Source organism: Rhinopithecus roxellana, chromosome 3 (assembly GCF_007565055.1).
Source record: "Rhinopithecus roxellana isolate Shanxi Qingling chromosome 3, ASM756505v1, whole genome shotgun sequence".
Classification (NCBI taxonomy): Eukaryota; Metazoa; Chordata; class Mammalia; order Primates; family Cercopithecidae; genus Rhinopithecus; species Rhinopithecus roxellana.
This window is the reverse complement of record NC_044551.1, coordinates 128,960,610-128,987,951: the sequence shown is the minus strand read 5'-3', so window position 1 is coordinate 128,987,951 and position 27,342 is coordinate 128,960,610. Positions and strand designations below refer to the sequence as shown.

The 27,342-nt window shown below is 39.3% G+C and overlaps 1 protein-coding gene across 11 annotated transcripts in view; it reads left to right on the top strand.

Annotated features, from left to right (window-relative positions):
- CAST (calpastatin) overlaps positions 1–27,342 on the top strand; it is a 111,969-nt gene that overhangs the window by 24,836 nt on the left and 59,791 nt on the right. For 8 of the 11 annotated variants that reach the window (XM_030927274.1, XM_030927273.1, XM_010353753.2 and 5 more), the window contains one exon: positions 9,663–9,734. In XM_030927274.1, the coding sequence (XP_030783134.1) occupies positions 9,663–9,734 (72 nt within the window). Of the gene's footprint in view, positions 1–9,662; positions 9,735–18,787; positions 19,039–27,342 lie in introns of those variants that run through there. The other 3 variants (XM_010353754.2, XM_030927277.1, XM_030927276.1) reach the window with 1 other exon arrangement.

Genomic DNA, 27,342 nt, shown 5'->3' with positions numbered 1-27,342 from the left:
TCTCCCAAGCTGTTTTTATGGAGTAACAGAAGGTTTCCATTGTACTATGATTATGATGGAGAGGGTGCTGAGTATGTGGAGATTCTGCATAGAAGACTCTTCTTCCAATGTATGTAGATTTATGTAAAGAACAGCAGATAAATCAATGAAAAATGAAGTTGAAGTCAGTGTTTACTTACACAAAAAGATATAAGTTTTGCAATATTCATAATACTTGTTAAACAATAGTAAGGCAGACTTCATTCCAGACCATTGCTATAGGTGCAGGGACCACTGCAAGGGAATTTTGCATTAAGGGAGGAGAGATTATAGGAGTGGCTGGTTTTTCCAAGAGGGTTTTTGTAAAAATTGACTCCATAGCCACCCTTAATTTTAAAAATCTAATTCTATGCATATCATTCTCAAATAGTGCATTCTATTATAGTTATTCAAAGTTTTGGTCATATTTAACTCCAAATATAATGAAGAAAAGTAGGGATTTATAGCCAGAAGTAGGGTTGGGGATTGGTGGATGGAAAATTAAGAGGAAACATCAGGGATAAGGCGGATTCTGGGAAAAGTGACCTATAGGATTCTTGCTTAAGGCAAGTGGGTGATCAGACCTCACCTGGCGGATGGTGGAGGGTGAGGGGACTTTATTGGATATCAAGAATGGAGGATTCTAACTAAAGTAACATAGCAGTATTCTTGGTAAGAGTGGATAGTGCAGAGATGAACATGGAAGTCCAACAATGAGGCCTAATTGAAAAAAAGCTCAGAGGCGCCTGATTAGAGTTTAGTCAAGGAGAGAATCTTTGTCAGTGTGACTGAGACACTTCACATGCTATAGATGTCTCAGATTGGTACTGTTCTCTGCTAATTGTTTATTGGTAAATGAATTCATTTATTAATTAAGAAACATCAAATAAGAAAGATGTTGTTTGGAAAGAACTAACAAGTGAATTCTAAAAATTTATTTATCTTAATCATTATGATTCTAGACCTCCTAGTTTCTTATTCACATTAAAGTAGGCATTTCTGGGCTGTCTCTTTTGCACATCAAGCCTCTCATTCCTAAAGGATCTAATTCAAGCTTAAGCACCAGAATTTTTGGACTTTAGTACCATTCTAGAAATATATCACTCTAAAATCTGAAATCTACAATTTTGAAGAAAACTATTTATAGGAAACTGAAAGCTAAGACAATCTTATAATCACATTCCATTTTTGGTTTCACTTAGTACTTGGGATAAAAATTGATTCTCTGAATATAATTTTGTCACTTTTTTTCCTGTTTACTTTCTTACTACAGCAAGTAGACTCAGTACTAAGTCTGATACAATATACTTATTTCACTAGTGAAATTGAAAGCTGAATGACTAGTGAATTAAGATAGTGAGGATTCTTACTACCAGCTTCCAGTAAGAAAGTTTAGACATTTGTTAAGATGTGATACGGTGCTATCTGCCTGAGTGTTAACCTTATAGTTCAGGAGACACCCAGTGGTTAAAAGTAGGTAATTCCTTGCTGTGGTACAGTGTTAAAAAATTATTGTAAAATATATTTCTTGGCTCAGCAGTGATCACACATTGTTGACGTTTTCTTTCTCAATGAGTATATGTTAAGGTGTTTGTGTGTTTTGATAAAATGGTCTTGACTTTATATATAAATTTTCTTTGAATAATAAAACACCAATAATTTTGAAAATGTTAGAAATATGATTACACTTTTCCTTTAGTTAAAACAAATTATATTTAGAAATGTGGAACAAGTGACTGCATCATAAATAAAAGCCTTTTTGACCCAGAAATTCCAATTCTAGGAATGTATTCAAAATATATAATCAGAGGTGTACATGATGACTGACTTGCTTATATTCACGGATATTTATCATCGCTTTATTTATAATAACAAACTAAGAAGGAAACACCTGTACGGAAGTAAAGTAAAATCATGGCACTGATGTACTAACAACGGCATTTTTAATACTATGTTTTGAAAAACATTTAATGACAGGCGAAATGCTTACGTTAGGTAAAAATCTTTCTAAATGTAAGATTACAATTCCATTCATATACTTATAATATGTTATCTTGTGCATATTTTTGTATTTGTATAAAAATAGGAAAAAACTGAAGTTAGTTGTCTTGGATGACAGGATTTTAAGTAATTATTATTTCTTCTTACTACTTTTTCTTTATCTTAAATGTATTTTTTAAACCAGATGAAAAAGAACAATAAGCAGCATGATAATAAAAGAGTAAGAGAAGAGTGTTTTAGCAATGACCAGAAAAGTACCCATGCATGTGTCTGCTTAGACCTTAAAGACAGAAGTGTTGTGTATTTGAGTTTTTTTACTTTGGGGCCCCTAAGAGATACTTTCAGAGCAAGGCTGCTGCTGCTATGTGTGTGTGTGTATATGTGTGTATGTTTTGTGTGCTTATGTGTGAGGGTGGGAGCACACACAGATGTGTTTGAGTAGAAAAGCACCTCTTAAATATAGACAGAAAATAAGGGCTTAAGAACAAAGACAACTTGGAGGGCAAGAATACTGAAATATTTTTAGTTCATGTTCTTTTTGGAATCTGATGAAACTGTGATCTTTTCTCTGAAAGCTACACACATGTACGAATACAAAAAATATCCTCCAAAATGTTACATACAATTTAAAGAGGTTTATATGCACACGCCATCCCCACACTTGCAGGGACAATCTTACCAAGTAGGTATATTTAGGAGACACTATGTAATAGTATTTTCCTAGAAGGCTTGTTGATGTCTGAAATTCTACCATTAACAATATCCTTAATCTTTCATTGCCTTTTTCTACATCTTGTTTTAAACTGTAGGTATTTCTAGTTAATATATTCATTATTAATGTCCTTGAGAGAACTAGTTTGGCAGGAAAGGAAGAGAATAATGTAAGCATTTTTTTTTTTTTTTTGTAGATTTTCTGTAAAGGTAGTAGAGAACTAGAGATCATTTGATGAAAATAGCTAACACTTACATTGGCATTATATACACATGCAAATACCTGTGTGCACACATGGGCACACACATGCCCCTTATGGCAACCTCATTCTCCTGATAAGGAAATTGAGGCACAGCTTGATTAAATAACCCATCTAAGGCCACACAGTTTTTTAATAATAGAACTCAGAATTGAAATCACTTTCCAGAGTCTGTGCTTTTAACTAGTATCTGATACTCATAAAATTACCTATATTATGAAGTCTGTCTTATAAGATGGAGGCCAACTCCATAGACTTTCTTACTTCTGTTGTCATTTTTTTTTTTTTTTTTGTTATTCCTTTCTCTACTTCTTCATTTCCCTCTTTCTTCCTTGTGTGATGCCCTCTTTTCATTCAGGAAGATTCTATAGCAAGTTCAGTCATTTCCAATTCCCATGATGTAGATATAGCTATTTGCCCTTTGTAGGTAGGAGATGAGGCTCTGAGGGAAGCAGAGGCAAGGCAGAGGCAGAGCCCTAGAAGAGTAGTATTTTCCTGACTCCTGGTCAGTGCAGCAACCTCAGGACTAAAAAGACTTGAGCTGGACTACCTTGAGGGGTTCCACTTGAGATGACACACGGAAACTGAGTAATCAGAAAACAACAACAACAACAATGAAAAACTCACTGGAGTGTGCTCACCAAAGTGGGTGTTATTATGGCCCTAGAACATGGGACATTTCATTCAGTATCTGAATTTATTTATTTATTTATTTATTTGAGATGGAGTCTTGCTCTGTCACCTGGGCTGGAATACAATGGCGCGATGTTGGCTTACTGCAACCTCCATCTCCCAGGTTCAAGTGATTCTCCTACCTCAGCCTCCCGAATAGCTGGGATTACAGGCACGCACCATGCCCAGCTAATTTTTATTTTTAGTAGAGATGGGGTTTCACCATGTTGGCCAGGCTGGTCTCAAACTCCTGACCTCAGGTGATCCACCTGCCTCGGCCTCCCAAAGTGCTAGAATTACAGGCATAAGCCACTGCACCTGGCCTCAGTATGTGAATTTCTGTGTAATGTTAAGAGTTAATGATAAGGCTTATTCATTATGACTTAGTATTTTTTGGAGCCAGCATATCATATTTACTGCTTTGCACTTGCAGTAGCACACATTTATACTTCTTTTGATAATAAAAGTGATTTGTACTGATTTGGTTGCCACTTAAGCTATGGTATTAAAAGAACATTTGTAAATATGAGTCACAGTTTTATAGTTGCTAGTGTTGGAGAATCTGCCTACACTTTTGAAAGACAATCTTTTTCTAGACACTATTTTCTTTTTTTTCTTTTTCTTTTTTTTTTTTTTTTTGAGGCGGAGTCTCGCTCTGTCGCCCGGGCTGGAGTACTGTGGCTGGATCTCAGCTCACTGCAAGCTCCGCCTCCCGGGTTCACGCCATTCTCCTGCCTCAGCCTCCGGAGTAGCTGGGAGTACAGGCGCCTGCCACCTCGCCCGGCTAGTTTTTTGTATTTTTTAGTAGAGACGGGGTTTCACCGTGTTAGCCAGGATGGTCTCGATCTCCTGACCTCGTGATCTGCCCGTCTCGGCCTCCCAAAGTGCTGGGATTACAGGCTTGAGCCACCGCGCCCGGCCTCTAGACACTATTTTCAAATAAAGCATGTATTTTCATGTAGAAACACAATACTTCTTGCCGTTTTATAGGACAACTACTAAGTTATGGAGTAGATTCTTAACAAATATGTCAAAACTTACATATTTTAATGAGAGTTTTTATCCTGAAAAATACATTTCATGAAGTCTAAGAAATGTGTCATTATACAATTTTATCATTGTGGAAATGCCAGAGTGTACTTACACAAACCTAGATGGTAGATACAGCTTTATTTAGATATAGTTTTTCATATGGAAAACGAAATGTCTCAGCATCATGACCGAATATTAGTCATTTCTCCTACTTGACCTGCAATGCCAATATCATGTGCCATATATCGAGTTTCTGTATATGCTCCATTATAAGCTTATGGGACCACTGTTCCATATACAGAAAATGCAGTCTGTTGTTGAGTGAAATGCCCTTGTTCAGCACATGACTATATATGTTTCTTATTATATCACAATATCACATACTCTAAAGGCTGATCTGGTCCAAGCTAACAAAGCTTAAAAGCAAATCTCAAAAAAATCAAACTGTTTCCAAGTAATTTAACAGTATCCCATTATTAGAATCATGAACTAGTTCTAAGCAAAAAATTATATTTTTCTATCCCATAAGAAGTTATTATTTTTATAACTGAAAATATAGTAAAACTCATAGAAAATTTTCAGCAGCCACTAAGTCTTCTTATGCGTAAAAATCAGACCCACTGGAGTTGTCCTGCAGAGGTCAGTCTGTTCCATTGCTACCTGGGCCAGGACTTTGGGTCTCTCTCTTTAGAGCCAGGATTTTCAACCTGTGGGTCACAGACCTCAGGATATGTTGTAACTCATTTAACCCTCAAAATCACCTTCTGTGGTATGAGTAGAGTTATTCACCCTACTCAGAAAACTGGTGTTGAGAAATGTTCAGAAACTTGCCTAAGATCTCATAGCTGGCATTTGGTAGAACAGGACTCTTGCTATATAAATCATAAGGTAGGACCATTGTCCTAGAGAATGTGATGCCTTTCTTCACAGAGTCATGAAGTCTCAAGGTAAAACATGTGGCTTCACTCAGGGAGCCCTTTCTGATACTTAAGGTGACAGTGACACAGCAACTCTTTGCCTGGCTCTTGGAACTTCATTGTTATTTTGAAAAATTTAAAGACCCGAGTTCTGATTGATTCAGTAAAAAATTTTTTTCTCTGAACTACAATAGATATACCAAAAAGTAGGCAACTAATTCTTTTCATGCCTTCTTGCAAGAAATGATGCAATATCATATATAAATGAGCTTGTTTTGAGGGTTTCAACTTACTGTGAGTAGATGAATTCTGTCCTGAGGGTGGATCCAGCCCTATCACTAGTTAGTGAATATGCAGATCTAGCAAGCTAAGAGATCTGTCCATGGCAGGGTAGAATTTCTAAGGACTGATGCTAATGTTAAGGAGTATGAGTGTGAAGAAAAACTAAGCACAAGGAAAACTAAGCACAAGGTGATATGAAGCCAGAGGACGTGGAGAACCTTGCACCTGGAAGCAAGGGAGGACTCATGGGGGTCAGACAGTAACCTGAGAAGACCAGGAAACAAACCAGATCCTGGAAGAAACTGATGATCCCAAACTCATGTGACTATAGGGCTATTCTGGATCTGCGTCACTTCAGAATAAATATCCTGATCCTGCATTTTGTTTCATCTCATACCATACATGCCTGTACCCAGCATGCTTTGGCTGCACTGGCTTCTTTCTGCTCCTCCTGCTTACCAAGCCCATTCTTACCTCAGGGTCCTTGCACGTGCTGCCCTGTCTACCTAGAATGCCTCTCTCCCTCATCCCATACTTACATGGTTGGTTTCCACACAGCAGTCAGGTGTTAGTCAAATGTGACTTCTTCATCCATCCTGTCTGAAGCAACCCTGAGCCAATCACTCTCTGTTACCTCATCCTGTTTCACAGTCTGTTCAGGACTCACCACTCTCTGAAGTCATCTTGTTTTTTTGTTGACTTATTTAAAGGCTGAGTCTTTCTACTGGAATGTAAGTGCCATGAGAGCAGGAGCTTTTTCTGTTTAATTGGTCATTATATCCCCATTGCGTAGAATAGGACCAGGCTCACAGTTTTCCCAATGAATAAATGAACAAATGAATATGTGAAGTCAGATGCAAATGAAGAAAGGGGGCCAGGTCTTGTACATCAGCCAAAACAACATGTAATTAAACTCTGATTACCAATCTGAACGTAAGGAGTCTGCTCTGTATATGGGTGCATTTCTAGGCTTTTGTGTTGTATTTTCAGTGCCAGATGTCAACAAAGGGCTTAATAAATACTTGTTAGATAAAAATTTAATGAAAGATCATTTTACATATTCCACTCTCACTTCAGCTGAACTACATTGGTCCTTTGTGGACTAAGTAATCCAGGCAGCTCTGAGAGCAAGCCAGTCTTTAGGGGAACAGATCATACCCACAAGAAAGTTGAGGGACCCTCCGTTAAGTTAAAAACCATTTCATTTATTAGTAAGTCATTTTCAGCATGTATATTAAGTTTAAACAGTTATTATTTTTAACTTAATAGTTTCATCACAGCCAAAATATGAGCTTTTAAATTCTCATTGGCAGATCCTAATTGGCATATTGTAACTAGTGGAATCAATTTATAGACTTTACAGGTGAGCTTTACTTTACTGAGGTCCAGTATGTGGGCTTTGATGTAGCGAATGGAATCTGTAATTAGCCCAGGATTGAAACATAGCCTTCCTCAATTGTAGCTAAGATCAAAAGCTAATAGCTGGAGTTTGGGACAGCTATGTCACATTGAAAACTGACCTAGCCTCCTTCAGTTTCCTCATTGGAAAATGAGAGATTGAGATAGGTAATGAAGTTGAAATGGATAATGCTACTGCTGTATTCTTGTCTTTATTTCTTATGTCCAGTCTTTTATACAGAATCCATTTGTACATTAAGGTTGTCAGAAGCTATTTGTTATTATTTGTGATAATTTTAAAAAGACTTGCAATCTGGATAAAATGTAGGTTATCCCCTCCTTTTACCATCTCACATATCACACCTGCATCACTAGCTTCTTAGTAGCCTCTTGTGTTTTTATCACATATGTCTAGGTTTTTTCTTTCCTTGGTTGATGGCAGTAAGTGTATGCTTGGGAGAGACTATTTATTTATTCTACAGATGATGCCTGGGAGCCTGAACTCCTGCAAATGCCTGTGAGGCCCCTTGAGTGGCTGGTGAGTGGACACATAGAGATGGTGCTTTGAGGACAGCAAGCTAAGTTTTGAGTTTGGGGCATGCTAAGGCAAAATTTACCAAGAAGGGAAAGAAGACTTCAGTTCAAACTTCCATGGCATGCATTTCCAATAAATTAGAAAATATAAATTTGGCTCAATATTTCTTCTAAATATTAAAGAATGAAACCGAATTATTCTCAATTATGCATATAAGATATTTATTGCATAGATATAGAACACTTTAACGTGTTATATGCTGGCTAATTTATGTATTATCTTACCTTGTGTATTCAATATTTACAGTACATTATTCACACTTTATAGACCTTGGAGCGTATCCCCATTTTACATTATAAAGCTTTATACTTGGCCGGGCGCAGGGCTCATGCCTGTAATCCCAGCACTTTGGGAGGTTGAGGCAGGCGGATCACAAGATCGGGAGATCGAGACCATTCTGGCTAACACGGTGAAACCCTGTCTGTACTAAATATACAAAAAATTAGGTGGGCGTGGTGGCACGTGCCTGTAATCCCAGCTACTCAGGAAGCTGAGGCAGGAGAATCGCTTGAACCCAGGAGGCAGAGGTTGCAGTGAGCCAAGATCGCACCACTGCACTCTAGCCTGGGCGACAGAGCAAGACTCTGTCTCAAAAAAAAAAAAACAAACAAACAAACAAAAAAAAACTATATGCTTGCTTCTTTGGAATATAGATATTCATAAAAAAGAGATACAGGATATGAAGGTCTTGTTGAGAAAGCAACTGTGTATTTTCCTTTTCCTTTTTCCCCCATTTATTTTCTTTTTCTCAATTAAAATAGTTACGTAAGAAAACACAGAAAAGCCCAGGAAGGATTTTTTAAAAATTACTCTTCACACCATCAGAAAATAACCTCATATGACCTTAAAGGATCATACGATACATACTATTTTATAATTTGACTTTTCTTAGTATAAAATATGAATAATTTGTTTTTAATGAAGTGTTCTTCTAAGACATGATTTTTAATAACCAGATGATATTTCATCCTATGGCTGTCCCATAACATAACCCCCTATTATGGGAGGCAGTATAGGTAGGTAAGAGATTAGGGTCTGAAGCAGATACCCTGCCTTTTACTAACTGTGACCATGGCCAAGTAATTTATTCCTTCTGTTCCTCAGTCCCCTCACCCATAAAATGGAGATAACAATAGTATTGGGTCTATATTGGTTTATGTTGTTATGCATGGTATTTAAAACACTTAGACTACTTAGAATAATTTTCTAAGAGGCTTTATTCTTGGAGCATTTTATCCTATTATTATCTATTATTTTATTATTCTAATAGAATAATTACCTGGCAAACCATAGTACTCAATAAACATTATTATATTGTTTTCATCTTTTTTAGGTTATAGTACTGTGATGAATATCTTTGTAGAAAAATACTTTTTCTCTTATTTCCCTAAGACACATTTTTGCAAGTAGAATAGCATCTTTGATACATATTTCTAAACCACCCTGCATAGACATTGTAACCTTGTATACTCTCTATGGCACTGTAAGGGTGAGTGATGTTTTTGGAAGTACATGAGAACTGCCTCAGTGAGTTTTGCAGTGCTCCAAAAAGAATATTGAACAATTGAGACTTATTCAACTTACTCTTCATTTCAATATTTATATCATCTCCAGGCAAAGTTATGAAAAATTCAAAGCATATGTTTATTTTGGGTATGTTTCAAATATTAATCTGATTGTTACTTGAGAAAATATTTGTATTGATGTGTAAGTTTGCATTTGACTATGTTGGTAAGGTGTTTTCCTCCATTGAAACTAACATTTTCTATTTTCAAGAAAAAAGCAGCAAGCCTCGGCAGCAGTCAATCTTCCAGAACCTATGCTGGTGGAACAGCCTCGGCCACCAAGGTCAGTGATTTCCTGAACACGAAAAGTCCCCTACTGTGTTCTACAGGGATATCGTTAGTGGGTGTGGCCTGTAGGAATGGCAAACAGTGTCCAGATACCACTGAAGGTTTTTGAACAAAGTATCATTTCTGTGCTGGAAGAGAGAATATAATTTCTTAATAATGATGTGAATGATTTAAAACCTAGTAAAACCATTTATTGTATAAATCTTCTTGGCATATAATAATAAGCATTAAATAAATATTAATTATTATCATGACTATCTGTAGATAATATTAAACTTTTGCGCATACTGTGAGTGAAAACATAGTCCTCCCACTTTAGAAAATAATTCAAATCCTTCTCATGGGCATTAACCACAGCAGGCGCGCTGCTAAGTGCTTTATGTAATTATATCACGTAATCCCCTCACAATCTTCTTCTTATTCCTCTATAACTGAGGAAACCAGAGCTCAACGAGGTTAAATAACCTTGACAAGCTCACAACACCAGTAAGATGGAGATAGGGCTTGAACCCAGGTTTCCTGTCAAGAGGTCTTTGACAGTGCTGGGTCTTATAAGCTCCATCTGAGCAATTTTTGGTAATACAACCTTTCAAAGTTTTGCAACTTATAAAAATCACTGAAACCTCACCTTTCAACACAAGAAAATGGCCAGGCACAGTGGCTCATGCCTGTAATCCCAGCACTTTGGGAGGCTGAGGCAGGAGGATCACCAGGAGGATCACTTGAGCCCAGGAGTTCGTGACCAGCTTGAGCAGCATAGTAAGACCCTGTCTCATAAAATAAAATAAAATAAAATAAAATAAAATAAAATAAAATAAAATAAAATAAAATAATAAAATATTAAAAATTAGCCAGGCTTGGTGGTGCGTGCCTGTAGTCCCAGCTACTCAGATGGCAGAAGTGGGAGGATCACTTGAGTCTGGGAGGTCAAGGCTGCAGTGAACTGTGATAGTGCCACTGCACTCCAGCCTGGGCAACAGAACAAGACTTTGTCTCAAAAATAAAAAGAAAGTATAATTTTATAATATTAGCTAGTAGTTTTTGATAAATAAAATTATTTTGGGAGGCCAAGGAGGGCAGATCACAAGGTCAGAAGTTTAAGACCAGCCTGGCCAAGATGGTGAAACCCCATCTCTACTAAAAATACAAAAGTTAGCTGGGTGTGGTAAGTGGTGGCATGCACCTTTAGTCCCAGCTACTTGGGAGGCTGAGGCAGGAGAATGGCTTGAACCCGGGAGGCGGAGGTTGCAGTGAGCTGAGATCACACCACTGCACTCCAACCTTGTAACAAAGCAAGACTCTGTCTCAAAAAAAAAAAAAAGAAAAAAAAAGTTGTTATATTCAGCCCATTTCAACTTTGTGGTCTTTTAGTATGTCCAAGATTATCTAAAACCTCAACCTATGTTTCAGGACTATCTATACAACTATTTAACATAAGGTTTTTTTTTTTTTCTTTAAAACTGGTGGCTATCTTAAGAAAGTAAGACTTTCTCATAGATGTCACTTGCTCAATGAAGAGTTAGTATTTTAGTGTCACTCAGAGTTCTGACTGTTCTCCAAGTCCCTGATGGTGCCCAAACCAATAATCAGCTGAGAAGTGAGAAGAGGCCAGTCCCTCTAATGCTAAATACCATGTCACTTTAAGACCCGTGCCTTTTAACGACCTTTTCAAAGCTCTCTTCTACCAGTCAATAAAAATATAAAAAATCATTGAAAGACCATGAATTGTAAATACCAGGAGTTAATTAACATTTGGAACCAACATAAATTCAAAACTGAGGTCTGCTCTTTTTTAGCCATTCTTTTTTTTTTTTTTATACTTTAAGTTCTAGGGTACATGTGCACAACGTGCAGGTTTGTTACATATGTATACTTGTGCTATGTTGCTGTGCTGCACCCATCAACTCGTCATTTACATCAGGTATAACTCCCAGTGCCATCCTTCCCCCTCCCCCTCCCCATAATAGGCCCCAGTGTGTGATGTTCCCCTTCCAGAGTCCAAGTGAGCTCATTGTTCAATTCCCACCTATAAGTGAGAACATGTGGTGTTCAGTTTTCTGTTCTTGCGATAGTTTGCTGAGAATGATGGTTTCCAGCTGCATCCACGTCCCTACAAAGCACAGAAACTCATCCTTTTTTATGGCTGCATAGTATTCCATGGTGTATATGTGCCACATTTTCTTAATCCAGTCTGTCACTGATGGACATGTGGGTTGATTCCAAGTCTTTGCTATTGTGAATAGTGCCGCAATAAACATACGTGTGCATGTGTCTTTATAGCAGCATGATTTATAATCCTTTGGGTATATACCCAGTAATGGGATGGCTGGGTCATATGGTATTTCTAGTTCTAGATCCTCGAGGAATCGCCATACTGTTTTCCACAATGGTTGAACCAGTTTACAATCCCACCAACAGTGTTAAAGTGTTCCTATTTCTCCACATCCTCTCCAGCACTTGTTGTTTCCTGACTTTTTAATGATTGCCATTCTAACTGGTGTGAGATGGTATCTCATTGTGGTTTTGATTTGCATTTCTCTGATGGCCAGTGATGACGAGCATTTTTTCATGTGCCTGTTGGCTGTATGCATGTCTTCTTTTGAGAAATGTCTGTTCATATCCTTTGCCCACTTTTTGATGGGGTTGTTTGTTTTTTTCTTGTATATTTGTTTGAGTTCTTTGTAGGTTCTGGATATTAGCCCTTTGTCAGATGAGTAGATTGCAAAAATTTTCTCCCATTCTATAGGTTGCCTGTTCACTCTGATGGTAGTTTCTTTTGCTGTGCAGAAGCTCTTTAGTTTAATTAGATCCCATTTGTCAATTATGGCTTTTGTTGCCATTGCTTTTGGTGTTTTAGACTTGAAGTCCTTGCCCATGCCTATGTCCTGAATGGTATTACCTAGGTTTTCTTCTAGGGTTTTTATAGTTTTAGGTCTAACATTTAAGTCTCTAATCCATTCAGCAAAGTCTCCGGATACAAAATCAATGTGCAAAAATCACAAGCATTCTTATACACCAGTAACAAACAAACAGAGAGCCAAATCATGAATGAACTTCCATTCACAATTGCTTCAAAGAGAATAAAATACCTAGGAATCTAACTTACAAGGGATGTAAAGGACCTCTTCAAGGAGAACTACAAACCACTGCTCAGTGAAATAAAAGAGGACACAAACAAATGGAAGAACATTCCATGCTCATGGATAGGAAGAATCAATATCGGGAAAATGGCCATACTGCCCAAAGTAATCTATAGATTCAATGCCATCCCCATTAAGCTACCAATGACTTTCTTCACAGAATTGGAAAAAACTGCTTTAAAGTTCATATGGAACCAAAAAAGACCCCGCATTGCCAAGACAGTCCTAAGTCAAAAGAACAAAGCTGGAGACATCACGCTACCTGACTTCAAACTATACTACAAGGCTACAGTAACCAAAACAGCATGGTAGTGGTACCAAAACATAGATGTAGACTAATGGAACAGAACAGAGCCCTCAGAAATAATACCACACATCTACAGCCATCTGATCTTTGACAAACCTGAGAGAAACAAGAAATGGGGTAAGGATTCCCTATTTAATAAATGGTGCTGGGAAAATTGGCTAGCCATAAGTAGAAAGCTGAAACTGGATCCTTTCCTTACTCCTTATACGAAAATTAATTAGCCATTCTTTACTGCTGCTGGAGACACCACAGCATTCATTGATGGTCACTGGGTGACAGACAGTTGCTTACACAAACAAATACGAGTTTGGATTTCCTCTTTGCCACTCTTATTTGTCCAGCCCCACTGAGCTTCAGTTTCTTCATCTGTAAAATGAGGGTTGGACTTCTCTTGTCAGAGCTGTTGAGAGGCTTAAATGAAAGAAAATAAATACTAACACTTAGACCTGGCCCTGGCATTTAGTAGTTGCTGGGGAAATGGACCTCTCCTATGACTGATCTTGTTAGTCTTCATATTCTGTTGTTTCCAGGTCTCCAAATAAGAGATTCTCTAACTAAAAAAGATTAACTTTTATTGTTATTAGGACTTGTATTTAGCATACACTTAAATTATGCCTCTAAAAATGATACACCTCATTAACAAAACACTCACCCAATGAGATTTAGTGAGTTATTTGTAAATGTTCCCAGACTTGCTGTTATCTAAACTTCTGAAGGTTTAGTACACTGTGGAAAACCACACCCAGTTTTTTCTTGACCATAATCATAAGAATCAGACCCTTTCAATTTTTTTTTTTTTTTTTAATGTGGAAGTTACCCTATTTTTCTGAGATGGGATAGTTATAAAGAATTTGAACATCTCTCCACAAACCCTGTTCTATCTTAAGAGCTGGGAGGGGCAGAGCATAACTGGAAGTAGAGATAATTTAGCCACATGTTTATTGCTTTAGTATTTAACAGCAAACTTGATATTCTTTGCTTTGCTTTAAAAACACCATCCTCTCCCATTTCCATTCTTATGTCTCCTGTTTCTCTTTCTCACCATGCTTTTCTGACTCACTTTCCTTTGCCAGTTTCCTGAATGTGAGTTCTCCAGGGTTTGATTCTTCACCCCTTTCATTCTCATATTTTTGAATTTTACAAAGTTTTGAAGAAATGTAATTGCTTATTTCTTCTTTTGATGCCAGATTGGAATGGTTGTAACTCATAGCATTATCCCTTAAAAAATTACATACCCACAGATCATTTAGAAAAGCTGGGGGTAATAGCATAACTTGAAGCCTTTTATTGCACAGTTGTCATGTCACACATAAGCAGAATAATATTCTCCCAACATATTCTGTAAAGGCGTGACAGAATAGATAGAATTGGGAGTGAGAACTAGTGCTAGTTTTCTTGATTCTGGAAATAGTTAATTTGAAATTTAAAATAAGTGATAATTTTACAATTATTAATAAAACTTTAAAGTCTTAAAAAGTTAGTACTTAATTTGAAGCATATGTGTAAGCTATGCATTAGAGAATGGTTTCTATATATTGTAGAACTGTTTTATGAGAATTCTTACAGAATGAGGATTTGTGCCCTCAAATGATATCCCTTGTGCTATGCAGTTTTGGGTTTCAAAGATCTAATGCTCTTAAGTGATGTAAATATTTCTAATTCAAAATAATTATTATAAAATAGTTCATAAAATTTAGTTTTTGGTAAATCAGTAGTGAAGATGAGGCTGCAGAAATTATACAGACCCTTACTAAAGCCTATATGAAAATAGTTGTGATCCATAACCAGTCATGCAATTTTATTTCTGGAAGACTTGTCAGACAACTTCTATTTCACCAACCTGACTGTGCAGGTGAGGAAACCGAGGTTCAAATTGCATTAGGAATGTCTCTGTAGAAGACCATGCTATTAAGCAGATGTACTGGTTAAAGTTGTTAGTTCCAATTAGAACCCACTCTGACTAAGCCAAAAAGGAATTTCTTAAGGAACAGGGGCTAGCTGGTAGAGAAATCCAGGAGAGTACAGCAGAAGAAATCTAAAGCTTTACAGCGGGAACAATGCACAGTAACACTATCAGGCTTTCTCCTGCTACCACCACAGCTCAGCTCCTGTCACATGTAGGACTGGGTGCCAGAAATCTGCCACTAACAATGCAGAAGACTCAAACTCCCTATTATAACGTGGATTTCCTGGTGGGCAACAGCCTGCATACGTTGCTCACCTCCAAGCTCATTCTTGTTTGGCACATCTGATTGGCCAGTGTAAATCACATGCCTTCACCCTGCTCCAAGAGAATCTAGGGGTGTGAGTTTTCTGGATCTTGCTTTGGGAAGGCATGGACTGATGAGGTGGGAAATTATCAATATGTGGTGAGGATTTTCAAATGTGTGGCCTTCTGCTGAAAGACAGCTATCCATGACAGAAAGGAAAACAAGAGAATTACCTAATAGAATAGGAGGAAAACTATAGATGATAGACTATTCAGCAACATTAGGCCTTTCAAACAGAATAAAGTCAAACAACTTTCCTCCCAGCCTAGACAGGAGGAGATCTATGAAGGAATAAGCACCTATCAGATAAATACTTTTGTGATTTGGGTCCTGGGTCTGCCATAAATAGCTGTGCTAACTTTGGCAACACAGCTCTCTTCCCAGGTTCTTACTTTCTCATCCATAATAGGAGTGAGGGTTTGGGTTAACTCTTCAGGTACTGTGGAGGGTATACTGACATTCAGGGCCAGCATCAGCCCACAGTACTCTCCTACTATGTGTGGTTTTTGAGATGACTGTGTATTAGACAAGAAAGCATTTTTATTTTAATAATTATGCTTATATTTTAATGTGCTATAAAAAGTAAACTAGCATATCAATTCCTAATCCCATGGCTATTTTCATTTATGGTGAGGCTGAAGTTAAGGTTAAAGTAAATCTATTTCTTTTAAATTAAGTAAACATTATATAGCTATGGCAGGTTAAAAAATACTATGTAAGTAATGTACAAATAATAACTTGAGAAATAAGATCCAGAGCAGTAATTTTCACCTTTTAATGTACATAATGAGTCAGTATGGGTTTTATTAAAATGAAGATTCTCTGTGGTCCCAGCACTTTGGGAGGCCGGACGGGCGGATCACGAGGTCAGGAGATCGAGACCATCCTGGCTAACATGGTGAAACCCCGTCTCTACTAAAACAATACAGAAAACTAGCCGGGCGAGGTGGTGGGCACCTGTAGTCCCAGCTACTCGGGAGGCTGAGGCAGGAGAACGGCGTGAGCCCGCTAGGCGGAGCTTGCAGTGAGCTGAGATCCGGCCACTGCATTCCAGTCTGGGCAACAGAGCGAGACTCCGTCTCAAAAAAAAAAAAATTGAAGATTCTGATTTAGGAAGTCCGGGATGAGGATGAGATTCTGCTTTTCTAACAAGCTTCCAGTTGATGTGCTGCCACTGCTTTGGCAGCCACATTGAGTAGCCAGGAGACTGAATAGTGCTGAATGTGGGTAGTTTAGGTTACCCATAACCTAAACATCAATTGGAGAATCTGGTTAAAATGCAGATTCTCAGATTCCAAGCCAAGAAATTCTGATTCACCAGGGTGGGGAAGAGCCCAGGATTTCATATATTTAATAGGCATTCCCAGGAGTTTCAGATGCAGATGATTTGAGAACCACACTGGCAGGAAGGACACCCTCAGGGATTGTGATGGCCACAGCACAGCAGTGGAACAACATTGTTTCCCTTCACTCTAAGGAAAGGAGCCCCTTTCCACCTGACTTACAGTGGAAGAATGTTCCGAATTTCTTTTTTCTTTTCTTTTTTTTTTTTGAGACAGGGTCTCACTGTTGCCCAGGCAGGAGTGCAGTGGCGTGATCTCAGCTCACTGCAGCCTCCACCTTCTGGGTTCAAGCGATAATCCTGCCTGAAGCCACCCGAGTAGCTGGAATTACAGGTGCACACCATCACACACAGCTAATTTTAGTATTTTTAGTAGAGACAGGGTTTCACCATGTTGCCCAGGCTGCTCTCCAACTCCTGAGCTCAAGTGATCCACCCACCTCGACCTCCCAAAGTGCTGGGATTACAGGAGTGAGCTACCATGCCCTGCCAGAAAATTTGTTTTATAACCATGTGATTACTCATCTGTACTCTTCAGGAGCACAGAAATACATTCAGAGATAGGCATCATTAAGCTGCCTAACTCTGGAAGCTGTGGGGCCCAGGGCCCATCCCTACGGGGTGTGGCCCAAATTAGTCACCCTGTGCTGTTTTTGTCACAGGAGAAATTAATGTCAGTGAAACCTAGATGAGCTGAGTTTTAGTTTATTTTTAAAAAGGAATAACAATACTAACGATCAACAACAACAACAAAAAGGGATATATAAGCTATACTTCCATTAAGAAGAATTCTAAGTCCGGGCATGGTGGCTCACGCCTGTAATCCCAGCACTTTGGGAGGCTGAGGTGGGCAGATCACTTCAGGTCAGGAGTTCGAGACCAGCCTGGCCAACATGGTGAAACCCTGTCTCTACTAAAAATACAAAAATTAGCCAGGTGTGGTGGTGCGCCTCTGTAATCCCAGCTACTCAGGAGGCTGAGGCAGGAGTATTGCTTGAACCCAGGAGGCGGAGGTTGCAGTGAGCTATCACGTGACTGCACTCCAGTCTGGGCCACAGAGCAAGACTCCCATCTCAAAAAAAAAAAAAAAAAAAAAAATATATATATATATATATATATATATATATATATATATATATATAAAGGATGGGGTGTTCTGCTCTGGAAATGTTAGAATCTTAAAGTTGGAAGGGCTGTTATTTCACTACATTTTTGACAGAAATAAAAGAAAAAAAATAAGGTGGCTGTGAGGAGTACCCTGAAGGGGACATCAGAGGGCCCTACTTGCCTTGGCTGCCTGGTGGGGTAAAAAGTTGTGTGGATGAGTTCACCTTTTTCATGCCACTGGCCATCACTTGTCATGACTCAACACAGCACTGTCCAGCCTGTCCTGAGGTCTCTGTTCCTCAAACAGTGACCATCACCATCTCCTTCATTCACACCCCAAGTTTAGGGTTCAGAACCTATAATGTGGTTGGTGTACGGCTTTTCATTTATTTTTTAAATTTTTATAATTATTTTCTCCGACTCCGTCATTCATTCAATATTTATTAGTTGACCTTCTTCTATATGAAAGAGTGGCTTAACTCCTCTATTTATTTATTCATTCATTTATTTACATCAGTATAGACTCATGAATTTATATTGTATTCAGTGGCTTCAAATCTATTCTTATTAATTTTGAAGTTTGTAATATAATATAAAGTAATCCGGTAGAATTCTCACTGTTAAACTACTCTTTAAAGAAATCCATTACATAGTTTTAACTGCATTTGCAAATCCCTGGTTGTAGTCATTATTAATCCACTTTATAGTTTCAAAAGAAGTCTTGGGGGGAGCGTATTTGCGAAGAGCACCCACCGTCGTTCCCTTATTCTGGTAGTCACAGGGTGACAGCCGAGGGAGCGGTAACCTGTCATCAGCCGGCGGTGCGCAGCCCACACAGCACGTGGTCCACATCACAGGCTGCGTTATTGAGTGAGCCAGTCTCCAGATGCCAGGCTCATGACGAGTCCACGGAACGGCACCTCCCTCCCCACGCATCCCGGGCTCCTGGGGCGGGGCTGCCGGGCAGAGGGGCGGGGAGCATCCTGCGTCGCCTTCCCGGGACCGCCCCGCCCCGTCGCACTCAGAGAGCTGGGCTGTGGCTCCAAGCGGAAACCGTGGGAGCCGTGCCCAGCCAGGAATGCAGACCTCCTGAAAACCAAGCCGAGGTTTCCAGGGTCTTGAGTCCACGCAGAGTGAGTACTGTCTTTCGCCGCTTTGCTCCAGGCCGCGCGTGCTCCTGGGTCGAGCGGTTTGTGTCCCCCAGCGTCCGGCCCTGCGTTTCCGGGGCCTGGACCCTGCCGCGGACTCCCCAGGCTCTGGACGTGCGCTCTTCCTACTATCGCGACCCAGGCAATACTGTGCGTTCTGAGTTTAACTGTGTTTCTTGGCGACTCCTCCTCCCTGTCGGTAACACTGTTACTGCCCCTTCCCCCGGGAATGTATCTGGTGACCGGACGCGTAGGGTTACAAAACGGGATTTGTGTGGCCTGGGACAAGTGCCGAAAGAAGGAAAGCAGTAGCTGTGTCAGTTTGGTTTGGCACCTTTATCTGTAGGATTGGAGCTAGCCCTCCTCCTCCCCAGCCCTGCCGCCACCCTGTGATGACCTCCGTTTTAGAGCGTGAGCTCACTCTGACCTTTCTGTGTACCTGATATATGCTGGGTGTGGCGTGGCAAGTGTTGTAACCTGTTTCGTTCCATTTCCTTTACACAACCGGAGACTGTTGTAGAATAACATCACTGAGGGTTACTTTGTGTCTATCTTTTAAGAATACGAAGTGTTTTCACAGAGATTTAACTATCTCTTCTATATGGTTAGGGACCCGGCATTCTCCACTTATACACAGACAGGGGGCAAGTTCTTCATTCCCATTGCACAGCTTCAGAAAATGAGGCAGAGATTAGGCAGCTTTCCTAAGGATCGGGACTTTGGGGCCTCTTTAACTGCTTAATCAGCAGCTCTGGAAAGTTCCTGCTGTTTCACATGTTTTTCAGGGGAAAAACCTCTGCATTGCAGGGAAGCTCAACAAGGAGTGGCATCTACTGTTCAAAAGGGGAAAGTCTTATTTCCTAATCAGTAATAGAGCTTATATTAATATAGGTTGCTTCTTTCTGATGAATGAATTCAACTTTTGCGCACTGGTTTTTCAGTATCTAAAAGGAATATTGAGTTGCTGGGAATATGGTGGGGAGGGTGTGCTGCTTGGGTTCTAGGAGGCAGTACAGGATTAAAATGAAGTAGTGAAATTTAGCAAAATCTTGCTGAACAAGGAAAGGCCACATCTGTAGACTGATGGAGAAGGAATAAGCCACCTATAGCAATGGGGCTGACTAGGGATCCCGTGTGTGTGTAGCAAGGACTCCTGGTGTCTATTACGAATCAGCATGCCTTGTAGACTGTGAAACAGTGTTTATGAAGCAGCACATTCAAGTATACATATTGGCTGTGGTTCAGTTCAGATGCTTTGAAAGAAGAGTCCCAATGCATGAGAATAGTTGATTACATAGAATTAGTGGGGAGTTTTGGTTCCTTGATTATTCTCTGGTAGAATTGACTGAGTATAACATCTCTCCTGCAATGAAAACATAAAAGATAGTACGTAAACTAACAATTTGAAAGAGTGAAACTAAAAAGAAAAAGAAAACATTTTCTTTTCATTTGAATAACTTCTTAAAATCAGCTGAGTATTTATGTTTCTATTCATTGTTTATAATCACAGTTGACTTTAAGTGATCACTGCCTCTTAGGTGGAAACATACTACTTTTTCTCAAAATATGAACTATCTTAATCAGTCCTATTCAAATAAAAACTCCATAACCCAACCCATGTTCTCCTGTGTCCATATGTATCTTTGTATCTCCTCTTTCATTATACTTTATAATTCCCTCAATTTGGAGATCATACGAATCTGAGATACCTGTTTTAGTACAGGTGTGTCTAACCTCATAAGAACATACTGCATAGTGTTTCTGATACATTGAATTAGCAATCTGCATACTAGAAAATTACAGGAGGTTTTCACAACCATTGCATTTTATTTTTTCTCTGTGGACGCTCTTGACTTAAAAATGTCATCTTAATGTTTCTCAAAAGGCATACTGTTGGCATTTTGGGTGACAATTCTGAATTAGATAGAGCTTTTTGCTCCCAGTGAATGTCAGAGTGTGACCGAAAGCACTTTCATGCATTTAAATGAACTTTGGTTGGGTACTACCTCCAATTTTTTTTAATTGGATAAAAGATATTAAAAATGGCTAGGCATGGTGGCTAATGCCTGTAATCCCAGCACTTTGGAAGGCTGAGGAGGGAGGATCACTTGAGGCCAGGAGTTTGAGACCAGCCTGAGCAACATAGCAAGACCCTGTCTCTACAAAAAATTTAAAAATTAGACAGGCATGGTGGCATGCACCTATGTGGCCCCAGCTACTTGGAAGGCTAAGGTGGGAGGATCAGTTGAGCCTGGGAGGTTGAAATTATAGTGAGCTGTGATTGTGCTGCCGCACTCCAGCCTGAAACAGCGATGAGACCCTGTGTCAAAAAAAAAGAAAAGAAAGAAAGAAAAGAATTGAGCCATACCATTTTGATGGAAAACCATAAAAATAATTACCCAGTCACATGATTTCCAATTTTTAAGGCCACTTTACATCTCCTAAGACTTGATGGCTTCTGAGTAAATCTGTTTATTTGAACATTGCGATGTGGGCAGAAACTGTGTAATCATACCATTAGCAAGGTGATATTGTTGGACCCATGTGCTATAGTACTCTATTGTCTACCCTAAGCAATACTAATAGATTATTAAAAGGTGACTGTAATAGGTTCTAGTAAAAGAATAGATTAGTATAATCTGTATTAGAAAAGAGTATTAATAGCTCTATTATTAATATTTGTATCAATAGTTCTAATAATAGTTCTAATGTGGCTATAACACATTAATAGTAACAGCTACGTTTACTGAAAACACTATATTCTAAGCACATATGGAGCCCTTATGTGCTGTGATGATAATGTAACTATGAGGTAGATGCTCCTATTATGCTCATTTTACAGATTAAGAAAATAAGAACTACCACACTATATTGTTTTTCAGGACATATTGAACAGCTTGCCATGTACACTTTTCAAAGAATGAGCTTCAGTGCATGAAAAGTTATCACACTAAATTCTCATTTTGCTACAGTGATTTCGTCTCTCAGAATGCAAACTTTTACTATACCATGAGTCCCTTAAAGACAGACTCCCCTATAGCATCTACTTCGTGTCTTCCACGTAGTAATTGCTCAATATTTATTGGATTGAAAAAAAGATTAGTTTTATCTTAATATGAGTAGAGCCCTAAGATGCTGTTATGTTAATGTAGATTATTCCTGGTTAGGTAGAAATGATAAAATAATATTCATTTTTATTCTCTAGGATTTACAAGTAGAGTTTTTGAAGCTTAATATCTATTTGTGCTTTGGCTAAAGACTATAGAGTGGATAATCAAAAAAAAATATGAGCAAGGAACCCTTTTTTCTTTCTTTCTTTCTTTTTTCTTTTTTTTTTTTTTTTTTTCTGGAGTTTCTGCAATCGGCCGTACATGATGCTAGGCATACAGAGGTATGGCCCACATAACAAATATAAAGGGCAATGTGAAAAGTGTTAAATGGCACTGCTATCACGATGCTGTAAAAGCAGAGTGAAAGGTTAAAGGAAGAGGGTTGAGGTTAAGCTTGGGAGCCTGTTTTTCTGGGAATATACAGTAGAAATATGATTTCCTTAAAGGAAACCTGCAACCAGGAGGCAAGGCTAAAGCAGAAAATGCCAACAGCTGCAGATCCTAGTGACTGAGATGTTATTCTGGTGGGGCACAGTCAGTTAAGGCAGGACTGCTCATAAGTGTGAAATACTTCCAGCTCCCAGTCAGTCTCTTCTTCCCGTGCTTTCCCCTGAGACACTCCCGTTTCTGTTGCACACCTTTGCATGTGCTTTTTTGTGGGATTGAGAGTTCTAGTTAATTCTAGGACATTCTGATGAGATGTTTTTGCTACTCTTCCCTTGTAAACAGACTGGATTTCCATCAGGTGTCAGTAACACCTGCGATTTTCATTTTGTCCTGGGGCTCTACACAGTTTAACTGGAGCTGCCACAACTGATTGGGTGTTGGTTGTCAGTCCTCCAGGCAAGCTCTGAGGATTATGCGTTTCTGCTGCTCACATTTCTGTTTCTTTCTTCACCACTCACCCCGAGGTGCAAAAGTACAAAGACAGGTTCATCAACAATCAGAATAACCTGCCCCTGAATTCTTTCTAATGACTCATTTTTCTCAATCTAGTTTCTAATTTCCTATTTGGCAGCTGCAGCCTGGTAAATACATCCCCTTAGCTAGAGAAGGAAAACTTCACACACAGTTTATTCACCTTTTGTCATTTTCCCTGGTTCCTCTCACAGGAATGGTTAGCACACCTTGGTTTCAAAGTTGTTGTTTGGTCTGTTTTGTTGCCATTCGTTTTCCTACAGATGCCTTTACAACACTCTGTTTTTTTAAAAAAAATAACATTTAACTTTATTTGGGGAAGATATTTTATATGTTAGAAAAAAGGATTTTGGGTCTGCTTTTATTGAGTGTGTTAACTTTGGTTAACTTTTTTTTTTTTTTTTTTTTTTTTTTTTTTTTTGAGACAGAGTCTCGCTGTGTCACCTGGGCTGGAGTGCAGTGGCACAATCTCAGCTCACTGCAGCCTCCACCTCCTGGGTTCAAGCAATTCTCCTGCCTGAGCTTCCTGAATAGCCAGGACTACAGGCATGCACCACCACTTCTGGCTAAATTTTGTATTTTTAGTAGAGACGAGGTTTCACCATGTTGGTCAAGATGGTCTCGATCTCTTGACCTCATGATCCCATCAACCTTCACAGGGAAGGTCTTTTATGAACTAAACCAACTGATGTTCATGGTCCACGTTTGGAGCCTGAGCAAGGTCATAGACCACTCACATTTCACTCAAAGTTGCCATAACAGATTAAAGTGCTCAGTATGCAAGCATACTCCCTGAACTCTATAATGGACTGAGGTTCCCCACACAAGTGACGTAAGAGTCAAAGACCTAGGCCACACCTCAGGGCCTCCAGAGTTGCCTAGGATAGAGTTGTTGGGGAAAGTGTGAGCTGTGAGTGCTGTTCCCACGAAGAAATCAGGAGCTCAGCCTCCTGTACCTACTGTCTCCTTATTAACTACACTAACAGAGTGGCCAGGGAAGGTAGCAGGGAATAGAATCACTTACACATTTTTCAGTTACGTATACTTTTTCCTTATTGTGAATGTAGAAAATTGTGTTTGTATCCAGTAGGGAAAATGAAACCCTTTTACAGGACTCCATTACTATGGCTAATAATTATCAGAGTCCCTGAGTGTGAGTATTCTCATGCTAACAATATGTTTAAAACAGTGCCTCATGCTTGTAGACGTGCATCATTTTATAGTATTTTATTTTAAAAGATATGTCAGGTTTAGAGAGCTGAGTCTGCATCAGGGAACTGAAACAGTAACTAGCATTTTTGTTTCTCAGGATTCTTATCTTTCATGTGTCCCATCTCTGTATTTTTCTGTGCTGTATTCTGAGTAAAGGCCTCAGATCTATCTTCTAGTCACTTAAGTCTGTATGCAGTTACGTGTAGTTTGTATTTTCGCCTATTTTTGATTTGGGTTTTTTATTTTTTCTTTTGTGTCTTTTATTTTTTAAATTTTTTAAAAGTCTCCTTCCCACTTTTCTATTGTTTCAGTTATTTTTTTCTTTGAGACAGGATCTTGGCCTGTCACTCAGGCTGGAGTGCAGTGGCATGATCACAGCTCACTGAAGCCTTGATCTCCTGGGATCAGGTGATCCTCCTACCTCTCAGCCTCCCAAGTAGCTAGGATCACAGGTGAGAGCCACCATGCCTGGCTCATTTTTGTATTTCTGGTGGAGACCGGGTTTCATCATGTTTCCCAGGCTGGTCTTGAATTCCTGGGCTCAACTGATTCACCTGCCTTGGCCTCCTTCTTCACCTCTGTTTCTTTCTTCACTACTCAACCCAAGGTGCAAAAGAGGATAGACAAATTACAGGTGTGAGCCACTGCACCCAGCCTGTCTTTAATTCTTGAAGTAAAATTTCTCCCATATTTGTAACACTGACTCTCCCACATGCTATTTTACTTCCTGATTAGGTTTTAAAAATGTGGCTTGAAATTCATCTTCAATGAAGATTGTTTTCCATGAGGGTCCTTTTCCCCAATGTTGTAGATCTGCCTCTACCAAGTGGTTTTTAGTATGTCGCTGCCTGCGGTCATTCAGATTGCAACGGCATTAATATCTTGGCTTGGTGCTTCCACTCTACAGGAATAAATTTGGTCCTTGAGTGCCCAGTGTCACAAGTTTGGAATTTATTTTTCTCATGCGTTGTGCATTTTTACACTCATGGCTCCAGCCAGAAAGAAAGCTTCCTTGCTATTGTTCTGGACAGGTGGGCAGTTGTCAAGGCTTATGTTTGTGGATGATCAGTTCTGAGTAGCTCCTGGCTTTAAACTAGTAACTCAGCACAGGGCCTGTAGCCAGGATTCCTTTCTCATTTAGAGAATTCAATTCCTAGTTCCTAGCTGTTATATCTGTTTCTGATATCCCCGTGAGTCATTCTCTCTCAGCCTTGCTCACCAGAGGACTTAAGAGTTCCCTCCCCTTTAGGTTACTTGGGAATTTCTCTTCTTTAAAGCTTACCTATGTATTTTATTTTTTATGTTAAATTTTATTCAGTATTTTCATGCCTAGAACAAAAGGGGGTTCTTTTATTAGAACACAGACTAATTTTGTTAGACCTGAACTACGTGTTTAAAATGTTTGAAAGCCTTTAGGTTGGGGAATACATGTACTAGCTTGTCACATGCTTATCTTATCGTCATACTGGCCTTATGATATTCATACTGGCCTGACCTTCATAATGGTCTGATGATATTCACATCACCCTATACATGTTTTCATTTGCTTTTTAGACTCCTGATCTACAGAAATAGACATATATTATTTTCTGAAAATTTAATTACTTGACCATTTGAAAATGGCATCCTGTTTTTAAAAATACCCTGGCAGCCGAGCTGTATACTGGGTGTATAATGTGTGCAACATTAGGGGTTCCCCTAATATTAGTTCCAGAATATCTGCCTATAAAATGATAGCAATATTGGGATTGATAATGTCTACAACATACTACTATTTCCTTGTGGTGCAAGAAAGGACGCGGCTACAGAGAAACAGAAAGTCACAAGTATCAGTGTTCCTGGGGTTTAGGGACATAAGACTAAAGAGGACAAGTATTCTTGAGGTACTTCAGGATAAGCAGGTATGCCTTTGTCCCAGTCTTTTTAGGGAACATTTAGGTTCTTCAGTAACCTGGGATAGCAATATTAGCATCAAATATCTTATTTTAAGCAGGCTGGAAGGTAATTTTGAAGAGTCATTTTGCAAATTTATCCTCATATCTTATGTGATCCTTTCTTTTAACCAAATGTAAGTGTGAAGAGACAGATTGTCACCAGGAGTAAAGCACTAATGTACAACAATAGACTGTAGAAAATGGTGGTCCTTTCACAGAGCCACTGCAAAAACTGCTGTCTGTTTGGTTTACACCTAAGGAATGAATGCCCTATGGAAGGAAGTAGAAAGGCTTCTGGGATGATTGTTCAGCAGAGCTCAGAATTCCTCATTTTTTTTTTGAGAAGGAGTCTCACTCTGTCACCCAGCTGGAGTGCAGTGGCGTGATCTTGGCTCATTGCAACCTCTGCCTCCTGGGTTCAACTGATTCTCCTGCCTCAGCCTCCCGAGTAACTGGGACTACAGGTGCATTTTGTATTTTTAGTAGAGACGGGGTTTCACTGTGTTAGCCAGGAAGGTCACCATCTCCTGACCTGATGATCCACCCGCCTCGGCCTCCCAGAGTGCTGGGATTACAGGTGTGAGCCACTGTGACTGGCCAGAATTTCTCGTTCTTATACCATAATCATATCATCAATAACCATATATGCTTTAGATAAGCTCTTAATCTGTCAGGGTTGTTACAAGTATGTGCTCTTGCTATCAAGATTCCTCTTTATTTGACTGGAACATGGACCTAAACCAACCATGCATTTGAGTCCAAAGAAAATGCCACAGTGTAAAATAATGTTGCAGGTTCTTTTCTTTGAGGAAGATAAGCAAGATTAATATGATATGTGTAACTTCTCAAACTAGTGCTCAGGCTGGGCATGGTGGCTCACACCTGTAAATCCAAGCACTATGGGAGGCTGAGGCAGGTGGATCACCTGAGGTCAGGAGTTTGAGACCAGCCTGACCAATATGATAAAACCCCATCTCTACTAAAAATATAAAAATTAGCTGGGTGTGGTGGGGTGCACCTGTAGTCCCAGCTACTCGGGAGGCTGAGACAGAAGAATTGTGTGAACCCAGGTGGTGGAGGTTGCAGTGAACCGAGATCATGCCACTGCACTCCAG